This window comes from Carassius gibelio, chromosome B13 (genome assembly GCF_023724105.1).
Source record: "Carassius gibelio isolate Cgi1373 ecotype wild population from Czech Republic chromosome B13, carGib1.2-hapl.c, whole genome shotgun sequence".
Taxonomy (NCBI): domain Eukaryota; kingdom Metazoa; phylum Chordata; class Actinopteri; order Cypriniformes; family Cyprinidae; genus Carassius; species Carassius gibelio.
In genome coordinates this window covers 11,690,575-11,711,918 of record NC_068408.1, presented here as the reverse complement: position 1 = coordinate 11,711,918, position 21,344 = coordinate 11,690,575, and the positions used below count along the sequence as shown (strand labels likewise).

Sequence of the window (21,344 nt, the reverse complement as noted above, 5' to 3'; positions counted from 1 at the left end):
GCAGATGGGTTCCACACTGGTATAACATGGGAAACTTTAAAAATCCCTTTTTCAGATCAGCCCTCTGTTTTCAATCAAGACTATATAGATTAACAAAAGGGTGCCAGAGGAGAGACGTGGGAGATAGGGATTCAGTGTTTGGAGAGAGATAAGACTTAAAAGAGCGGGAAATGCTACAAAGGGTCTGGTCAGGGCGAGTTCATAAAAGAGCCCACTTAAATCCACTTTTTAAAGCAAGTAAATACACTCAAATCTGCATCTCTGCTTGCTTTCTACAGTAAAGTGCCTGCTAAAGTGAAATAAAATCAATCAATAAAAACGTAAACAAATGTTTCAAATTAATAAAAGAATCAAATAATCTTCCAACAGAAAATTCACATTTGATGTATTTCAGTTGTCCTTTAAAAACTCAAAGGCAATTTAAAAATAATAAAAAATCAAAGTCAAATGACGGTATCTTTCAAAAACGTATCTTTTTAAAATCGTTGTCTAATGGCAGCAAAGCAAACTAGTTTAACATAATATGGAGGTGTTACAGGGTCTTGCCATCCATTTGAGAGAAAATGCAGATCTACAGAGGCCACAAATGTAATAGTAATTTACCACATTTGTCTGTGTGCAAAATGGAGGAATTCTTGGAAGGGTGACTATGCAGTTTTAGCGAATTCTTGGAGGTAATTGAAAAAAACCACCTCTTTGGCCCAGGCTGCTGAAGTTTGGTTTTGCAAGGAAATGCATGTCAACTCTTGGGGAAAAGAATCAACAGGAGACTACAAAAATCCAAACACTTATTTTAGTCTTCACATTTTTTTACATTTTTTGTTTGCCTTCACAAATGCATAACAAAAAAAATTTGGCTAATCATGAAACCTGCATAGATGGCCATCCACAAACATTCAAATTCATGCTTCTTCTAGATATCACAGAATATCTGATTTAAGTAAAAAAAAAAAAATTAACTCACTGAACTCAAAAAACACTAATAATTGCTGAACAGAATATTTTCCTATATACATGTACACACACACAAACACATGTACAGTGGCCACAAAATATGTAAACTATTTGGACACTTAAGCCAGACTTAAAACTGCATAAAAGTCTTTGCATTAGTCAACAAAATATTAAATTAATAAAACTTTACTTAGAAATTAAAAATGATTAAATTAGATGATATTTAGATATTTTAAGTGTGACTTGTCTCGAAATACTTTACATAAATATGTGTCATCCCAATGCTTAGCACATGTAAACAGACATGAATGTACCCACGCGTGTTGCGCTCTGAGCCATTAGCATCACAATGTGAGAACGGATCAAGTAGAGCTCTGTCTGGCCTGGATGAGGAGATTCAGCCAAGGCCAAGACAGAGCCTGCAGATGGCCTTTCCCAGTGTCCCACACACAAGAATGATAGTGTGGAGCTCATCAGCTGCGCCTGTGTGCGATTTCCGGAGTGCTCCGCGAACGGCCGGACTTGAGCAAGCATTCCAGTCAGGTGCACGCTGGTGTTATTTATTAATCCCCACTAGGGTGGCTAAATGAGGCTAGTGTTTTCTTGGGTCTCTCCGTGTCCTTTTCTTGTGGGTGCAGCTGTCTCTTTTTACGCCCGAAATGCAAGGACAGCATCGCAGAGACTGACAAGAGGGAACAGGTGTGCTGTGAAATGATAAATCTCTCAGCTCACAATGCCTCAGTGTTAGGAAAAACAATCCAACCACGCACAGACACGGACAAATTCTGGGAGAAATTAGAAAGCAAGAAAAGTTTATGTGGACATGTTATAGCTTTAGTTGCTGACCTGGGTTCAGCCTTGACATTTTTTATTAATGATTGGTGTCGGAGTAGCTGATACTGGATCTGTGTTCATTAAGAAAAAGGAAAGGAAGCTGCCAATCACAAAGAAATAGTCATTAACACCTCAGCAGTATAATGATGTCACCGGTAACAGTTTGCAATATGGTTCAATTTATAAAAATGTGTTCGTGTATTTGGTGTCAACTAACAATGAACCTCATTAATTAACTTAACTATAATTTAATACATTTTTAGCATTTGTAACAAGTTTTTTTTGGCTTATGACGTACATTACAGTTGGCATGAAATGAAAATTAAATGTTCTAAACACATTTTTTTTTAATTAATTTTTGACCTCTTATTTTTATTCAAATGCCATAATTCGCTATAATCTTCCATTGAAATAACATAGTCTACTTAAAACCTGACCCTTTCTTACTAAAGCTCACATTTAAATCTGCCTCCGTTAAGTCGATGCATTGAACCAATCCCCCACCCCACATATTCTCTTTTTTGAAAATCCGTTTCACTCAGATATACATCACAACACAGAAGAAAAGATTTGTTGCTACTTTACCAAATTTAACAGTTTTGTAAAGCATTCTTCAACAACATACAACATCAGATCTAAAGTAATATTGAAATTCAAACACGTTTTGGAAAAACAACTATGCTAACTCTACTCTCTTAAGCAAATATCCCTGGACCTTACATTTTCCTTGAAACAACTATTTTGAGTTGTGAAACCAACACATGTCCAGTGGTCACCAGTAATGCATTTGAAAATTCAGTGCAGATTTTGGCCCTTTCACTCTTTTCTTGGTTATTACAAAGCTAAGTAATGTTTTCCAAGTATTTCAGATAGCGCTGGACTGCTTCCTGGTTTTTTGGCGTAGGCCCCTGGAGTTTGGCTGCTCCCTCTGCCAGCATCTGGAATCCATCAGTATAAACAATGGAGGCCCCGGTGCTGGAGCCTCTCGCCCGGCTCCCATGGGACTACACTCCGCTCGGCACAGCACAGGAACACCAGTCCCACCAGATACAACGTGCTCAATTACCCCACATCGAAGTTGAGGGGGAAGAAAACTCAACTTTCTACTAATCTGTGTTTGGGTTGGCCAGAACGGAGAAGAGATTGATTCGCCAAACACACACGGATCAAACTTAGCCATTCCTGAGGGGTCCACTACACTGTTTACTCTGATAATTAGCTGCAAATCTTTTGATTAAGATTCCTATTGTTCGGTCCATTGTAAATGAGTCACACATGATGCACTATGCACACAAATACGACAATTCCTCTTCCGAACGTTCAGTGATGGGAATCACAGCACTCGCTGTCCCTTGACCTCCATTTTCTAGAACTGAACATATGTTATAGATTACACTAAACAACAGACATTTGGCCAAAGTGAACAGCAATCTAACACTTGCTCTAAAATATATGGGTTTACAGAATCCTTTTGGGCAGGGGTGTCAAACATATGGCCCACAGTCCGAATATACAGCCCGTGGAGAAGTCTAATCGAATTTCCAAGAATTTAATTACGATGAAAACATTCCCAAACATTTATTATATCTGTACGAGAGATTCATAATATTCTGCTTTTTACAGCAGGATGGATTAACTTGGGTTACAGCAAAAAGAAACATTTTTTTAAAACAAATTGTGGCACTCAGTCTACGTCTCCTACTTTTGACTCAAAACTGGATCTGTACGTGACGAAGCAGATTTTCATAGATTTTCTCAATCATCATAAATAATTATAAGACTTACTATATACATGCTTTATTGTGGTCACTGTTAAATTAACATTCCTTACTTATGACTGCTGTATGTATAGTATACATTATCTAAAGGTCTCCGGTCAAATTCCACATTGATCCAATATTGATTAATTAATCCTGGATATGTGAGTATGAATCATGCAAGCACCCTCTATGGGTTCACCAAGGTTTGTCAAATAAAAGTAAGTCCGCATTAAGTGACGCATAGTCCATTTTGGCCCGTGACCTAAAATGAGCTTGACACCCCTGTGTTAGTGGTTTAAAGTATGGTCCACTCACTTGCTTGAACATGTTGAGATTGCTGGCAGTGGGAGCTGGCATTTCATAGATTCCAGACTAATATAGCTAGACCAAACCCATATATACTGACTAGTGTGGAAGAAACAGGGGATGCAGAGGTAGGCAGCTCTCAGGCTTGGCCTCTAAATACTAAGTTAAGTGAAAGAGAGCGCCTTTATGCTAAATCGAGCTGTAGAACATAAACCCATTTATTCATACAGATGTATTTATAAACTGCAGTACGTTAAGTACCACTGGGGTTAGGTCAGTGAAAGATGTACAGATCCGGCCGGACATAAATATTACATATGATTATGTACAAAAATTATACATAGCTATATAGGAGTTTTTAGTTACACAAAGACAGGCATTGCTTGAGCCCTAAATTTGCCCACTAGCAGCTCCTCCTTTACAGGATTGACTGCTGAGATAAGCATTCGTATCTTCTACAGTGCTAAATATAAAAGCTAGCCATACACAATCACTGCATTAAAACATTTTACACTGGTGAATTAAAAAAGAAAAAAACTACAGATGTTTGATTCATTTATAAATGTCTTGTTTATATTGTGTTAGCAAATTGTTGGTTAATAAAGCATTTTATAAGCAATGAGAGGACATTCATTACAGTGATTTTATCTCAGCTAAAGGGTGTTCTCGGCTTAATGTCTTCCCTAAAATAAAAATCACACACAACCTCATGTGTCTTATTACTTTTATAAAAAGGCAGAAACAGATATAAGACAGGACACCAATAATCTAGTTCATAACCTTAACTGTCAGCTGCTTATGGTCGCCAAGCACCATAACAACTCTGTGTATTAATATAGATGGCATGGCTTTGAATGTAGCTCATCCAGTCAGTATTTATAGTTGGAACTATCCATCTTATAGTTTACATATATAAATACGGTTTGCATAATCATTACAAATAAGCTGTTTTGGTACGATGACTCATCAAGTAGGTGTTTTACCAGACATTCAGAGGTCATTGTGAATCAGTCAGTCTCAGATTATGACAACCGGCCAAGTAAGTTCATAGAGTATCCAGGGTTTCTGATAAGGCTTCATGGGGCAACATCCTAAGCAACTACTTGTGCATTGTACTTGTACTTGTGCAACATTTCCAAATAGATTTACAGTCATGAACAAAAAGTTACAAAATCTCAAAACAAAGGATTTTATAGCAAAAACAGCAAAGAGCTCAATTCTGCAGCCTCCACTTGAGTAATGTAACATAACACTCAATAAATAATGTTTTGGGATCCAGCATTCTTCTAATTTATAGGCAACAAAATTGCATTCAGTCACACAAATAAATAAACTAGTTATTAACATACCACAGTGCTTGTTATGTTCATCTCTTCCCCAGTTTCAGAGAGAAAACACAGAGGATTTCCAAAAGACCTGACCTGCCAAAATTCCACATAGATGACATGAAGCGATATGCAGCAACACATTAATAATGACAATAATGTCACAATCGAAGAGACATGATATAGGTAATGTGCGCACTACCCCACAACATTACTCACATAATTTCTCGATGAAAATGACTTGATTGAAGTCTTGACTGATTTGTCAAGCTCAAGGATGTCTATAATCTATCCATTAGCATTCCCAGTCATCTCAATTGCAGATTTTTGTCTGGTGAAGGGAAGTAGGCAATCTGCCTTTTGTTGTACAGGAGTAGCTACATAGTACTGAATAAATATTAATAAATAAATAAAAGTCCATTTCAATTTTTTCAAGAGCCCTAAAGAAGAACTGCAACTAGTACAACACTGACTTTACTGAAATAATTTCAATTTGATTGCAAATAAAAAATATTTAATCTGAATACACTGCTACACTGAATTACAATCAATCCAGCATTAGAAAGCAGCAGTTATGACACCAACTTTGTTAACTGAGCCATGCTGATCGAGCTGAAGTGAATGTTTAAAAACTATAAAGGAGGATTAAATAATAAAATACTATTTCAAGCTCACTTGTAGTCTACTGGCAAAGCTGAAGGCATGAACATATCCACAAACTGGTGTTAGGCAATCATCTCGGCACTCAATTGAAACTGGTGACAGGCAAATAGCTGGCAAACCACTGATATTTTTCAAGAGGGCTTATCAAACACAAGCGTTAGCCATCATGTGGGTAAACACTCTAAGTGGGCCTGTACTGTAGATCAAAACCTGAATCCAGGACCCAAAGAACCTTAATATTGAAATAACACTGATTTTCCCATTTCAATTTAGTCAAAACAAATGTGGGCTTTAATAAAGACCTTTTCTCTGTGCACTGTCAGGCAAGACGGCTCGCTGTGCCGGTTAGACAAGCAAGTTTGGCATTCCTCCTCTAATTAGGAGTTCATCACAGCAGTGTCAGTGAGGCCACTAACCTCTGCTGCTTTCAAACTAGGGTGGTGTGTTAATTCAGACATGATTTAGCATCCAGGGCCATTTGTTGTAATGCTCTCCTACATATTATTAAAAGAAACCTCTCATGCTCACACCAAGGCTATAGTTATTTGATCAAAAATAAAAACAACAATATTGTGGGAAAAAAATATTACAATTTAAATGGACATTTTCTATTTTAAGATTTTAATCATGTGATGATAAAGTTATTAGAAATCATTCTAATATGCTGATTTAGTGCTGATTTTTGTGCTACTTTTTTACTTTTGTGTAAACCATGATAAAATTTGTGTAAACCATGGTACGTGACATGTAAGCTCTACTGATCACAGATTTGCTGGAGAGAATCGTCACTACCTGCGCCACCGAACTTGCAACAAAACACAAAAGAACCACTAGATTTAAATCAGCACAGCCAGTGAAGGATCAAGGACGCAAGCGCTTTGAACGAGCGCACCTTTTTTTAACAACCAAAAAGTTTTGCTGTCTGTTGTGGAACTACAGATGTTCCTCTTTTTGATAGTAGAGGAGGGGATCCAGCGAGTGCGTGATGGGGCAACACGGAATTAAAAAGTTTTTTTAAGGATTCGTGGCAGTAAGAGGCGGTGCAGCTATAATGACGTGAATAATCCTGCCCACTCAAAAGCGATACTAAACTGCAGTGGAAATGCAAACTGTGCCAAACCAAGCCGTGCCGAGTCATACCACACAGTGGAAAAGTGCCTTAAGTCTGTTAAATTGGAACAATTAATCTTGCACTTTAATTGAACAATTGTAGTGCTAAAGTACAACTAAAGATATACTGAAGTATATTTGATTGTGCTAAAGTGGAACTATTGCAAGTACACTTTAAATATTATGTATTTAAGGGCCAATAGTATTCACAGATCATACAATCCTCATCAATAGTGACATTAAAACACATTTAAGGTTTAATATCAAGAAATGTGCATTGTGCACACGTAGTACTCCAAATAAAGTTGAATAATAATTTTTATATAAGCGATATGTCAGTAAATATGCTTATAAATTCGAACTATACTTAGTATGAAATACATGTATTTTAAATATATGACTTTTTTACCAAGGAAATGAATTGAAAAAAAAAAACAATCTTTTCGAAGAATCATCATATTTACAAGGAATCATCAATATATACAGAAAGCATATCTTAACTGCATCTGCAAATAATCTGCTGTGTAATTAATACATTTGCATTGTTTTTCCTAAGATTAATTATCCAATTAATGAACACAAAAACAGTGCGTCAAAATCATATTTCTGCAATTTCCTGAAATCTGGATAAGATGTAAATTATCTGATTCATCTAGAAGATATGAATGTTGGTGGCGCCTACAACTGCATAATTTCTCACATATTGCTGCGTCAAACCGACCTGCTAGCGGTAACCGAGAAGAGATCAAGAGACTGTAAACAGACTGTTCTGAGAGGGCCTGCACACTAAGAGCTGTTTAGTCTTTTCTCAAGGATCATGAGCTTCATTCCAGGTCATTTCTTTCTAGTTTTACAGGAAAAGACATCCCAGAGACACGTGTTGTTGGCTGTGTGCGGCAACTACTGATCTAGAGTTATAAACGATGCGTTTCCTTATCGCAGAGGCCTGTCAGTCAAGAGAGCAATCAAATTATGAGTGACATTTTATGAACCAGAAGTTATGGGAACCTTTTTCTTTTGTTTGATGTTGTAGAGTAGAAAAAAAGACATCTCAACAAAACTTTGCGGTACTTTTCTTGCCAAGATATTCAGATGAAATACTGTCCACACAAAACTAAGGCAGTTTGTGTTGGTCCATCAGAGGAAATGGTGTTGGCTACCCTGCTAGACAGCTAATGAAATATCTGATATCAATTTCCCAAAAAGGATGTTAATGATGCCATACTGTCTCTGGGAACAGTGTCCTGGCTGAATACATTTCAAAAACATCATTCTCAAGCTGAAAAAGAATGGCTGTAATACAGGTACAGTAAGCCCTACATCCCCTAAAACAAACCAGAGCATGTTTACTTGTCTTAGCAAACTAATATGAATCATATCTGAAATCGCTTTGCCGGGATTAGCCTTTAATATCTCTCAAAACATTGTTTTAACTATGTTATTAATAAAACTGAATCCGGGCTAACAGGTTCATATTGGTGTTGTACTTGAAAAGAGTACGGGTGGGAGTTTCATTTATGAATGAGCACATTGTGTTCTTCGGTTTCTCAGGAGAACGTTTTCTCTTGGCCCAATGTGTAGATAAATGTTTTCTATGTATTCAGTTTCCCTGGAAAAATGTTAGGGGTTCGCATTAACACTAGCTGGCACTGGCAAAATATCTCACATCGATAATTCTGAAGTTTCTGTTAATTGGTTCTGATTGGGTTTGAAATCTTCTCTCTCTCGGCACGCATATCTTCATCTTCTTAATTCAACATGTGGTCCTTGAAAACGGATGACACATGAGATGGGAATTGTGGACTGTATCAGATGGTGGCATAGCAACAGTTTTACACAAACTAAATCTGTTGCTACAGACTATGACACAAGACCCACAACAGCCCAATTCCCAATAGTGATTGCGTCCCCATGTTATTTCTGAAAATGCAAAAGATTATTGCATCTGTAATGGCCAAAAACCCAATTCCCAAGGATCTCTGTGCCAGCCCAGCTAACCCTAACGACTTGTACAGCTGCAAAATGGGATTAAGTTACCAAAGCAATGAGTGACATGAGCAGGTTGATTGGCCTGTGTGTAAAAAGATCGAGGTAATGTATCTAAATGTTTCCATCTTATTTCAGAGCACATGGTTGACATAGCGAAGAGGACATATTGCACCACTGTTTTTTTCGTTAGGGAGACACGTTTTTCTCTTTAGTTGAAACGTACGTTTGTTTTGGAGCATTTAGGATGTGGCTGTGCTCATGTGAGCTGTTTGACAGTGTGGTTTGTCATTGTATCCTCATGCTATCTGTTTATCTGACTGATAACTGCAAGGGATTTATTGTGTAGTAAATATCCATGTAAACGCATGTCGTTCCTTGGATGAGCTGCTCTCAGCCGTGTCCAGAAGAGAGGGCTGTCTGTTATGTCTCCAGCCATGGAGATAAGCTCTATCGGTTTACATTTCAGCCGGTTTCACTGTCTTCTCTCAGATAGCCTCGCTCTCTCCCAGTTTCTCTCTTCCACACACACACACACACACACAAGCACTAAAACTATATATACGATCTCTGAAAAGATGTACACACAGTAAAGTGGGCCCAAAAAGTACAGTATTTGGACAATTAGAAATGTATGACTTGTATTGCATTATATAGTAAACCAAATTGCATCTTCAAACAAACGACTTAAATAACCATATAGATATTTTTGCAATGAATGTTAACCAACTGCAATTTTTGGTGGACGTGTGAAGTCAAACTCACACAGGTGTCCTAGCAGAGTAACCACATGGTTTATCACATTTACTATGGGCATGTGCCACTAACATAAGAAAGTATTTAAATACTTTTTGACTTAATTTAGAATCTATTGAAAAATGAACGTCATTTTGGCTTGATATTTTGACATTTATACATGACTAAGTGTCCAAATAACTTTTCGGGGGCTGCTCCAGGACCAGGAACCACACAGATTCAGTGTGTCAGAGAAGGACTGGAGCAGAATGGAAGGAAGATCACAGGTCAGACTGTAAAAACATTCCCATACTGCCCTTCCCCCCCTCAGTCATTCTCTCCCCCACTACTTCCCTGAGCCCTTCCAGCCGCCACAGTGATTCAACAACACAGGCCTTCCAGCTCGCTACAAGAGCTTCTTTTGTATGCCCTTTGTGCCGAGCTCAAGAACCAGTACACCACAGAATGGGTTTAACTCATTCTTAATGTCATTCTTAATGTCATTCTTACAACATCAAGAAGTCCATTTTTGCATATAAACGGAAATAGCATTGGGGAATCTAGAACTAGATTTGCTGATCTAAGGGAATTGCAATGCTGAATATATATATATATATATTATGAATGGTTCTGTGTAAATTAAACACTGCATTAAATGCATGCAACTTTGTCCTGTCCGAAATAAACTGAGAAAAGAAAACCAATCCGATTTCAAAATGCACAAATTATAATAACATCACCACTATCATCATTATGATTACTAATGCCAAACATTTTAATGTAAGTCAAAGGAATATATTTTAAAACATGAATTTAAATCAATTAAATAATGTTTACAACACCCCATAGAGGCAGAAAATCCATTTTATTTGCATAAATAAATAGTCTGTAAATGTATTATTACTTCTAAAAATGTTTTGATGTCAAGAAGAAAGAGGAAGGAGTAATATTAATAAAGTTATGGTCAGTTTGAAGTGATGATTATTTGGCTCTTGAGACAGTTACCTGGCCTGAAAGCCTCTGCTCAATGATTTGTCAGTCTGCAGAATGATAGATATCCTGTCATATTATAGACTTTCTCCAAAAAAAAAAAAAAACCGTCTTCCCTGGTCCTCCATAATAACAGACTCTATTGCTAATAGAAGATAAGTCCAACAGGAGATTGCCTGTTCTGTGATTAAAAAATAAAAAAGATCTGTGGTCCCCGCTTGTGCTGTAGTCGGCTGCCCACTGGGGGAACAATACGAGCTGACTTCCTGACCCCTATGTCTGGGGATCCTAAAGACAAACAATAGGACCCTTAATTAACATTGGCCATTCCCAGCACTAGGCCCTTCCTGACGGTCCCGATTCAGACCTGAACACAAAGCTTGCTGTGTTATTCCTCTGAAACCGTCTTACTGTGCTCGTGTGCCCTCAGTAAGAACACTGCCAGTTAGTGCTCAGTAATATTCATTTTGAATAGAAGACTCTCTACATCAGCCCTTTCACATCCTGAGGTCAAAATATGAGCGATGGAATTCAGTTCGGAATCTAGTGACTCGGGTGAGAAGGATGGATCTGTCAGGGTTATCTCTTTATATGATACCAGATGAGCTCTTGGTTGTACATTATCTGTTCTTCTAAGCTGGGCAGGATGTGTTTCCATGTTAGATAAGGACAAACAAATGGTCATTCTGCTAAAGTTATTAGGTTGGTACAATGTAATCAAAGGAACGTAGGTCGTACATAGTCTTAAAACAACAAACAACCTCTTGGTAACAATACCAATGACCTTGTGCAGGTTTATGGCAGCTTTGTCTATGGTTTAAAAGTTAGTGGCACGCAAGAGCGACTTTGAACAATTATAATTTAGAAGGTGACTTCCTGTGACATTACATCACTTTAAAGGTATAGTTCACCCAAAAATATATAGTGGTTTCTTCTGTAGTACACAAAAGAACATATATTTAGGAATGTTGGTAGTTACAACTTTTATTACATGGACAAAAATCACTGAGACATTTCTCAAAATCTCTTCGTTTGTATTCTATAGAATTAAGAAAGTCACACAGATTTGGATCGACATGAGGTGAGTAAATAAAAGACATTTTTATTTATTGAACTATGCCTTGAAGAAATGAGTCTGGTCTCAGTAAGAAAAGGCCCAGAGAACCGAATACAACCCAGATGAACTAAATATGCAGAAAATCTCCTAATCATAATCAAAAGCCCACAAATTAAAGTTTATCAAGTCATTTTTTACAAGCAGATTGTATAATATTAGTGTTGACATCCACTTCTTATATTTGTTTTCTTTCATTAACTTTTGTTCTCACATGACCAGACATGACCACAACCTCTCACTGAGAAATAATTGAAAACTTTATGAAGGACTCTGGACAAATAAAAGTTAATAAAAAGATAATTGCAATGGATTTATTGAATAATTATACTCAATACTCTGGTCCACATCAGTGAAGGGTTGAAGGTCTCAGTCTCTTTATCCTAGCTATATACCCTGTCTGCACAAAGCAGAAATCTCTCATTATTTTGAGGGTCTTTTTTAAGACTAAGAATGCCACTGTGCCCTTTAATTTGTCCTCATTAATCTCTTTGAGGAAAACATGCTTTAAAAAACAACAACTGAAGCAGAACACCAGTCACATCTGCGGTCTACTCATTTCTAAATAGGACAACAGATCACAACTCTCACTTGAAGAGACGTTATCATTATCCTCCTCTGAATGTTGACTTATAGAGGTCTCATGCAAAGGGATATCTACAGGCCAGAAAGACAGAAAGAGGGAGGCACATTTCCAGTTGTATCAGCAAAAGTCAGAGGAAGACTGCTATTCTCTGTGTAGAGAACACAAAGCAGCTGGCAGGAAACCAGCTTTTCATATTGTTTTAACTTTGATTTCCGTTTTGAGGAAGTGTGTTCTCCCTAGCGCTGGCCTTCATCAGCTGACTGTTTTGAAATCCTGACAAGGACTTTCTCTAATCACACCATCGGCGAAACTGATGCTTATTAAGATGCATTTCAGTGAAGAGGCACCCAATCACTGTCTAATGCACTTCTTACAAGTTCACTTTCATTTCTAATTTATAAATATACAGTACTGATGTATATGTACATTACTATCACAAAAGCTTGGGGTTGGTAAAAATGTTTAATGTTTTTCGAAAGCAGATTTTAGTGTCGCTTTATGCTTCATTTACTATGAAATCATTCTAATATGATCATTTGGTGAAAAAAAAACAGTTTATTTTCATAATTATCAATGTCGAAAACAGCTCTGCTAAACCATGATGCGTTTTTCTTTTAAACTTTATTGAATAATAATCAAACTAGATGAATCGTTAAAGTTCAGAAATACTTATGCTTTACATTAAAACAACCCAAACACATTTTTTGGACAATGATTGTGAGCACTAAATGTGCATTGCAACATCAGACTGGTTGTTTCCCAGGACACAAATTGACAAGCTGTGAGAAACACTGAGCAGCTGTTCTCAACAAACATGAATACAAACAGATTTATGAAGCAACATCACAGCTCAGATTCATTTACTAAGTGCAATTTGCCTACAATAACATCAGTCTCTGTAGAAAAACTTTGGAGCTGATTTTCTCTGTAACAAGTCCAGTAAACTCAGTCAATGGCAGGCAACTATGATAAAAACATTTTACTTTTTAGTAGAACCATGTGATCCATGTCAGTTTAACTGCACAGTTTTTACAAAATGACACTAAATTCAAATCCAAAACTGATGAAGTTAAATGTTTAACTGTATGTTTATCTAAATAGTCAGTTGAAGTTGGATTTCAAAACTAAAAAGATTGTTTATAAAGATGAATATTTCTGAAGTAGTTTTGCATCGTTATACAGCAGTACCAGAAATGTTTGACAGCATGTTTCAGAGCAGAAGAGAATCAACTCTTAACTCAGTTCATAAATCTTTTTTAGATTTAAACAACTGCCTGATTAATTGTGCAGAAAACAGATAAAGATAATATATAGTTTACATTACAACAAAGGCACACTTAGGCACAAATCCATATCTGACCAAGGGTTCTGTGATTTATATCACATCCCTGAATGTATGTGGCTTTTGATAAAGTCGTTAAAAGTTTTCTAGCGCTCTCAGATCTGTCAAATGTCCAAGTACGCACTATATATTACAAAGCATTTTAACAATACATATTCACACCTCATTACTCGAGCCCGACACAGTTTCGGATTGAAAATGGACTTGCTTATGCATGCAGTTACAGCTATTTATTTGTTTCTATCAAGAAGCAGGAAATGCATTGTCATTTTGGCTCCCTATTAGAGCCATGTTTATGTAATTATCTCAGCAAGAGACTGAGGAGAAGGTGACTGTCTCCTAAGAGCTCAGTGATTGCCTCTTACATCAGAGTGTTTTCCTTTCACAGGCGGGAGCAGTGGTAATGGAAGTTTGTCTCAAACAAAGGTTTCTTGTCGACCGAAAATTACACAACCCCAGGCTAATGTTTACAATTTCACTATCTTACATAATGATAACAGCGACAACTAATCATAAAAGCTTTTTCGCTCTGACCAACGGCGGACTTACTGATCGGTGAAATAAAACTTGCAAGTTCACAAAGGTGTACGCTTTGGTAGTAATGAAGTTGGCAGACTGTGAAGTGCCTGGGTAGATTTCACTCATGTGGATGATGATGGGACACCATTTGTTCAAAATAGCCTCTAGAGTGTTGAATCTGCCACCTTTAATCAATAGACTTAAGTGGCCCAAAACACTTAGAGGAACTAAATAATGCAACATACTGGTAACATTTGTGTTAGGCTGAAAAAAAAAACAGACTTGAAAGAATGAAAGCTCCATCACAAATGGCAAATAATGAGATTAATAAAAAAATAAACATTAGAAATCGCAAAATAGTAATAGTAAAACTACAATAATATTTTACCTATATTAACTATTTCAGAACCTATTGCAACATCAACAAACCTCCACATAAATTGAATACTAAACAGGCTTCAACTGTAAAAAGCTACTCAAAAACAGAACTTTGGGAAACTGGAGGTAGACGAAATAAAGCTATAAATATATATACACACACATTCCATTGTCATGATTACAGTTTGAACAAGAGATGCATTATGTCAAAAGAATAATGAGAGCTCTGTATGAAATCAATGGCATTCATGTGTTTTTGATTAACATAAGAGAATCTACAATTTTCCCGTCAAAGGATATGAAGACTACAGAAACCAGCTGAGTCTACTCTACTGTATCTGGTTTATCGCTGAATTCCATGCAAATTCAGACAAAATTACTGACAAAAATGTTACAAAAAATGCACACGCTGAACTACTTAGCTTCAATGATATTGTTGACAGAATATGATGAGAAAAACACTGCAAGATATTTACAAGGCACTAACAATGTTTTTTTTAAAGATTAAAAATCTAGAAAGAATAAGATTATAGAAAAGAAATCCAATAATAGTAGCTAATAATGATTGAGCTGCATGAGCTGAAGGAAAACCAATAAAATGAAATGAAGTGCATCACTGGAAAGTTAATTAATTAGACCCTACATATATGAGATTAATTACATAAATCCACAACATAAATGTAAACAGCTTAAATACTGTATTGCAATAAAATAAATGCAGAGGTCAACCTGAACTAAGTTACATGCGATTCAGAATGTGCAAAATCACAGGGTGTATATACTCTTACTACAGCAAAGTGCATAAGCACAGAAAATGAATAACTAAAAATAAAGAATTCACAATATAGGTGTTCAGGTTTTAACATGTTATTATTGTTAAATTTTAATGCATGTTTAAATTAATACATAAGATGTGTGATTATTTGATTGAATTTAGCATTTTCCCATCTGCCAAAATGTTATTTTTATCAACCAAACATGCCATGTTGAAGTAAAATTTGATTAAGTTTTTATTAAACATTAATTCAAATTAAAGGAATTTTCTTTAAAGAAATATTTAATATTTATAACATTTAGTAATTTCTCAAAAGAAAAGAATATGATAAAAAAAAGTGAAATAATGAACAATGGCGGTATGTTCTGCATGAATAAAGTTTTCTAGTACGTTTTACCAACAAAAACTCAAAACATCCAACATCCCATTTGTTGCACAGTGCCACTAACACAACACATCAAGCAGGGTAAATGTAAGTAGGAGACAGAAACATGATTGTCACCCTGTAGTAATTTCTCTGTACAACAAAAGGCATTCTTTTCTGCACCCTGTACCATGTTTCGACAATTTCCTAACAAGACTCACATTGATGGGGTGCGGGTGGGAGTCAGAATACTTGAAGTGAATGACATCCAGTGTCACTAAGAGACTGTGACACAAAAAAGGGCATTGGCAATAGGGATGCATTGCAGAGGACATGACTCACGAGCTGAGCTTACATGCAGGGCTCTTACAGTTCTACCAGCTGCATTCCAGCGCACACATTTTCCATGAGGAAAGCCCACCACACCTCTGTATGAGGGGTAGATTGAGCCTCATCGGCTGAAACAATCAGATATTCAACTGGTATAATATAAACAAGTAGAACTGGGCCACAGCTTTTTGAGGTCTCGGGATTCTGGGTAATGAATGACATGGCAAAACTGTTCCCCCGTTTAGTCAAGCTTGTTTACATAACTCTCACTAGCTGCCCCCGGGCAGAGCAGAGTTGCTCAAACAGCTGCCTGCTCGGTGGTGTTCTTTTCTAACTAGCGCTCCCTGTGGAGCTCCGCTAGGGTCAGAACCACTTCCCCTAGGTGGCACATGCGAGTCTGAACCGAACAGACCAGAAGACATATCCACTACACTTTCTGCCCCCACACTCTGCTCCAACCGAGCCATGACATTCCTCAATAACTATCTGGCCGAGACACCCCCGCCACAGCCAGCTTCAGGCCCTGGGACGGCTGTGTTTTGAAACTCGGTCCCTGCCCTGATTGGGGATCTTGGCCCATTGCACCTTGTCTGCTGGGAAACGAATGGAGACCTAGGTGGTGCGCTGGGAGAACGCATGAGAATGTGATTCTCAGCGCTGGCTTTAGATCACAGGTCCCACTGTGCCCTGTGAAGTCAAATCCTCAGTGTTTGTGTTGGCAGGGAGTATGTAGTCCTCTGGACAGGACTAACCCTTAGTGGGGACCAGCTTACCCAGGAATTCATTTCCTCAGACTCACCACATTCATCATTTTTCAACTGTCCTTACCGGCAGGAATCGCTGCATCCTGATGAGTAAATACATGGATGAGGCATAAGACAAACGGAAAGTAAATCACAGAAAGTGAGACTCCAGGGGGAGGTAAATTGCAGCAGTGTTGAATTGAGTAGGTGTGGACACTATCGGGGGACAGGACCTTTCTTGTGTTTCCACTGGCATTCACACAAGCAACTGAAATTTAAAACAGGACAGTTCTGACAGTGATTTACTGACTGGTCTCAGACTAGAATTATAACCCGTGGTGTTTTGTCCTAATAAAACTCAACTTTTGTTATTTTAGTATTTGTTTCACTAAGCTGTTTAACATGAAAGGGTGATACCAACTTAGTGAACCCCATTGTGCAGATTCCTATAGACCAGGGCTTTTCAGACTTTCAAAGCAAAGATAATTCGAGAGGAAATTTAATATGTTATTATGTATTTTTAGGACTGTCAAAGTTAACTGTAAATCTGTTTCTGGAAAAATGTTTATTTTGAACCACACAATATAAATACGGTTGAAATGAATTGAAATTATGTCTTTTAAGGTTTACACATCTAATATTACTCAAATAGTGGACAAAAAGATATATAGGAGAAAAGATAAATTAAATAAAAAAGACATGTCACTTCATATCACATTTTTTTAGACAGTGTTTAAAAGTGTCTTCATATATGAAAAGAAATGTGTGTATATATATATATATATATATATATATATATATATATATACACACACACATTTTTTTATAGAAATTATCATAGTAAGGGCACTTAGAATCAATAGATTGAAATGCCCTGCTTTTGAAAATAGCTTAATATCTTAAAGGAATACTATACTTTAAAAAATAAAAAATAAAACATTTTGATTCCCCGTGAACACATGATATGTAAAAATTGCTAGCCTGAATGCACTGTAAGTCGCTTTGGATAAAAGCGTCTGCTAAATGCATAAATTTAATTTAAATTTTACATTTAATTTAAATTTTAAAAAAAATAGGCTAATTTTCAAACTTCCCTAGAGTTAAACAGTTTTCTACAGAAGATTAAAGTTTTAAATAGGAAAATATAGAAACTCTCTGGTCATTTTTGTGCGAGATGCTAACGGTCTAATCTGATTCAATGATCTATGCTAAGCTAAGATAAACGTGCTACTACCAGACCTGAAGATCGGCTGAATGGATTTGAAAATGGTAAAACTCAACTGTTTATCTCTGGGGGAGTTGGAAAATGATCCTACTTTCAAAAAAGTGGATTGTTCCTTTAATGGCAATAACAATTTTATCACAGTCAATGTAATACGACAATGAATTCTATGTTGTTTTTATTTAATCCACAATTACATCATATCACTGTACAGCTTCAGACCAATCTGTTATAGGCCTAATGACACATGAGCAATATTTTCCATCACCCATCAGGGACAGCAAACACCCTTATAAAAACAAACATCAGTCTATTTCAGAGCACCATGTTGACAGCGTCAAAGGAAAAGTCTGTTAATTACCTGAGCCGTGCACAAAGAGGTGGAGATATTTTATCATGATAGTACTTTTAGCAGTCTGCAGGGAACCCTCATCATCTTTCATAAAGGGAGGTTTGCCACTTTAATCCCACATCTGGTCTGCATTACCATTCCATGCAGCTCTGACTCGAGTCTGGGCCTGAACAGGAACCTCACCCTGTCTCAATGTCCAAAAGACTATAAAACACTAAAGGCTTCAAATTAAAGATGACACTGTCTTCTTCACAAACACTTGTATTTTATCTTTGTTTCTGGAACTTTTGCAAGTTTAACACTATTTTTATCTCATGAAATCAGTATTGGAATGAAGAAAGTGAAAGATAAGACGAGGAAAAAACTCAGGAACAAACAGTGCTCTGCATTAAAACTACCAATTTGTGTTTAAAAACTAAAACTAAGATAGTTTTTAAAGAAGCCTGGACCTATTTTTTCCTTGTCCTGAGGGTAAACATCGTGCTGAGAATGTTGTTGCAATAGTCGAAACAAGACAATTAAAGGTCAGGGAGTGGTTTCTCATGATTTCCTATGGTTTTCCTAGTAAAACAATAAGCAAATTTAAAACTTGTCACCTGTTTATCTCGAGGGCAAAACATTCTCACTTCGGCATCTCTGACTTCTGCAGCATTTCTTTTCTCACTAAGTCTATTCATACCACATTAACTTAGCCATTTGTTTAAATGTGTTGCTTTGTAAACATATTGTCATGTATCTTCACAATACCACTGCTTTATGAAGCTTTTAGTTACATTTGCAAGAACAACAACGGCTAATATCACCTGCGAAACACATGTGGCTACGAAACTATTTCTGAAAACGACTGAATGGCTCATTTCCTGCTGAACCCATTTTATGTGTGATATCCCTGATGTTTATGTTTTTGTTATTATCAACTAATGTCACTGTCAGACGCCAGAGAAGGAAAATCAGATAATATTCATGTTTAAAAAAAGATTGCTCAGTGGCCTGGTGTTACCTCTCAGTGCTCATCACAGTAGCTCTCTGAATTTGCTTGATACACATGACTAAAAAGACAGAGAGATGTCTGTTTGACAAGTAGGTCAATGAAGCAACATGTCTCTATTTCTATCTCTCCAGGGTGCGCAGAGTTGGTTTTGCTGCTTACCTGCGGGCAGTCTTTGATATAGTGTCCCTTGTTGAAGCAGAGATGGCACAGGTAGTTTGGTGGAGGTCTCTTGCTGGGCTTGCGTGGCTCAGAGGACAGGGAGAGGTCGGAGAAGTGGTCCGTTAGAGAGTTCAGCCCGTCCACTATGTTGTTAAGAGAGCCGTATGGTGACACACTTTTGTATAAACCATTATTCAGGGCCTGCAAAGCATAACAGGACATCCACAATCCAAAAATTAGCTTATCTCAATGTGAACACGAAACTGAAGCATTCATACAGTGTCTTTTTAACATGTCATAATATTCTGCTCTTAAATACACTCTATAGGCTAAAGCTGTAAGCAAAATATGATTAAGTATGTAATCAAAAACAGTGTCCTCAATTATGTGGAATTTTACTCTATTAGGCATATTATTGAATAAATGAGATTCCTAATTCAGGATCAGTTCTTAAACTGCGGCGACATAATCCACTAAAGCCAGTGATAAGTACATGAGTCTTAAGATTTGCAAATCAGACAGTAGATAATCATACACGCTACAGACGGTTTGGATGGGAAGAGGTTTCTTGAGTGATGTCTTCCTCTGGTTATGCTTTGGAAGGTTATGTTATTGTTGAAGTTTCATGTTGGACAGTCCTGAAACTCTACACTTGGCAAATCCAGATAACTGTCATCTAGCTCTCAGCAAGCCAGGACAATAAACAGTTTCTGCACGTATCTCTCAGACGAGTCTGTTTTCATCAATTAGATCAACTCTGAATGCTGTAAATAAGCTTTCTTTTACAGCTGTACATGTGACGTTCATTTTCCATCCCGGCCGGTCACAACCAGATGATATTCATTCCCTTTGAGAGAAATTCATGAGGAGCACACAAACCAATTCCTCCTAGATTCAAAACTTAGAACTGAGTGTGTCTGATCGTGAGTTACATGAAATTAGAAATCTTTAGACATGTTTATTTTCAAAATATATTAGGCCTATAAAAGTTGTGTCATGAGAAACTAAGCATCCAGCTACACTGTTATTCTGAGTTATGACCAGGAGTGAAGTCGAAGATCAACAAGAAGTATATGAAAAGGCAATGGAAATTTATGGAGTTCTGTGTAAACAAAAAACTAACAAACCGCACAGCCATGTTTTAAATGCCAATTTCTGAACATCGTGAAAATACAAAAATGACGATGATCAGTAGTTATGTCTGAATGTATTCATACACTTATCATCTATTGTCAATGTAATTATGCAACCGCAATACTAACTTTAGCTGTCAGAAAGGAATTCGGCTATGCGTCTCCTGAGGGATACGGCTCTCACACACATTTACACCAGTGGAGGACATCTCTCCTCACCCCTTCACACAGCTGGACAGCCAGTCAGGGGTCACTTCAAACTACTGTCATTCACCACTAACACACAATCCCAGTTAACACTTTCTAAGAAAAGTGTCGACAATTTGGTAAGTTATACAAACAAAGATAATTTAAAAAATCTAGGATTCTAGTTCCAACCTTCTTCCATAGTTGTAAATATTTAGTAGATTGATTTCTGGCCTTACAGAGGGGGAAAAGGCTCTTTGTGTAATACAGAATTTTTTAAAAGCATTCTTAACCCTCCACATAAGAGGAAAAAGAAAAGAGAGAGAAAAAGAAAGGGGATGAAAACTAAAGAGGGGGAGGAAGAAAAAGAGAGAACTTGTCATAATGTTTTTATTAACTCTGATTACGAATAAAACTTTTGCCCTTCCTCAAACTTTCCACTAAACATCAACACTTTACCTCTGTTTCAGCCACAACACTGTCATTA

The 21,344-nt window shown here is 37.0% G+C and overlaps 1 protein-coding gene across 1 annotated transcript in view; it reads right to left on the bottom strand.

The window, feature by feature from the left end:
• LOC127970780 (zinc finger CCHC domain-containing protein 24) overlaps positions 1-21,344 on the bottom strand; it is a 32,784-nt gene that overhangs the window by 9,973 nt on the left and 1,467 nt on the right. The window contains exon 2 of the mRNA XM_052573515.1: positions 19,539-19,739. Within this exon, the coding sequence (XP_052429475.1) occupies positions 19,539-19,739 (201 nt within the window). The remainder of the gene's footprint in view (positions 1-19,538; positions 19,740-21,344) is intronic.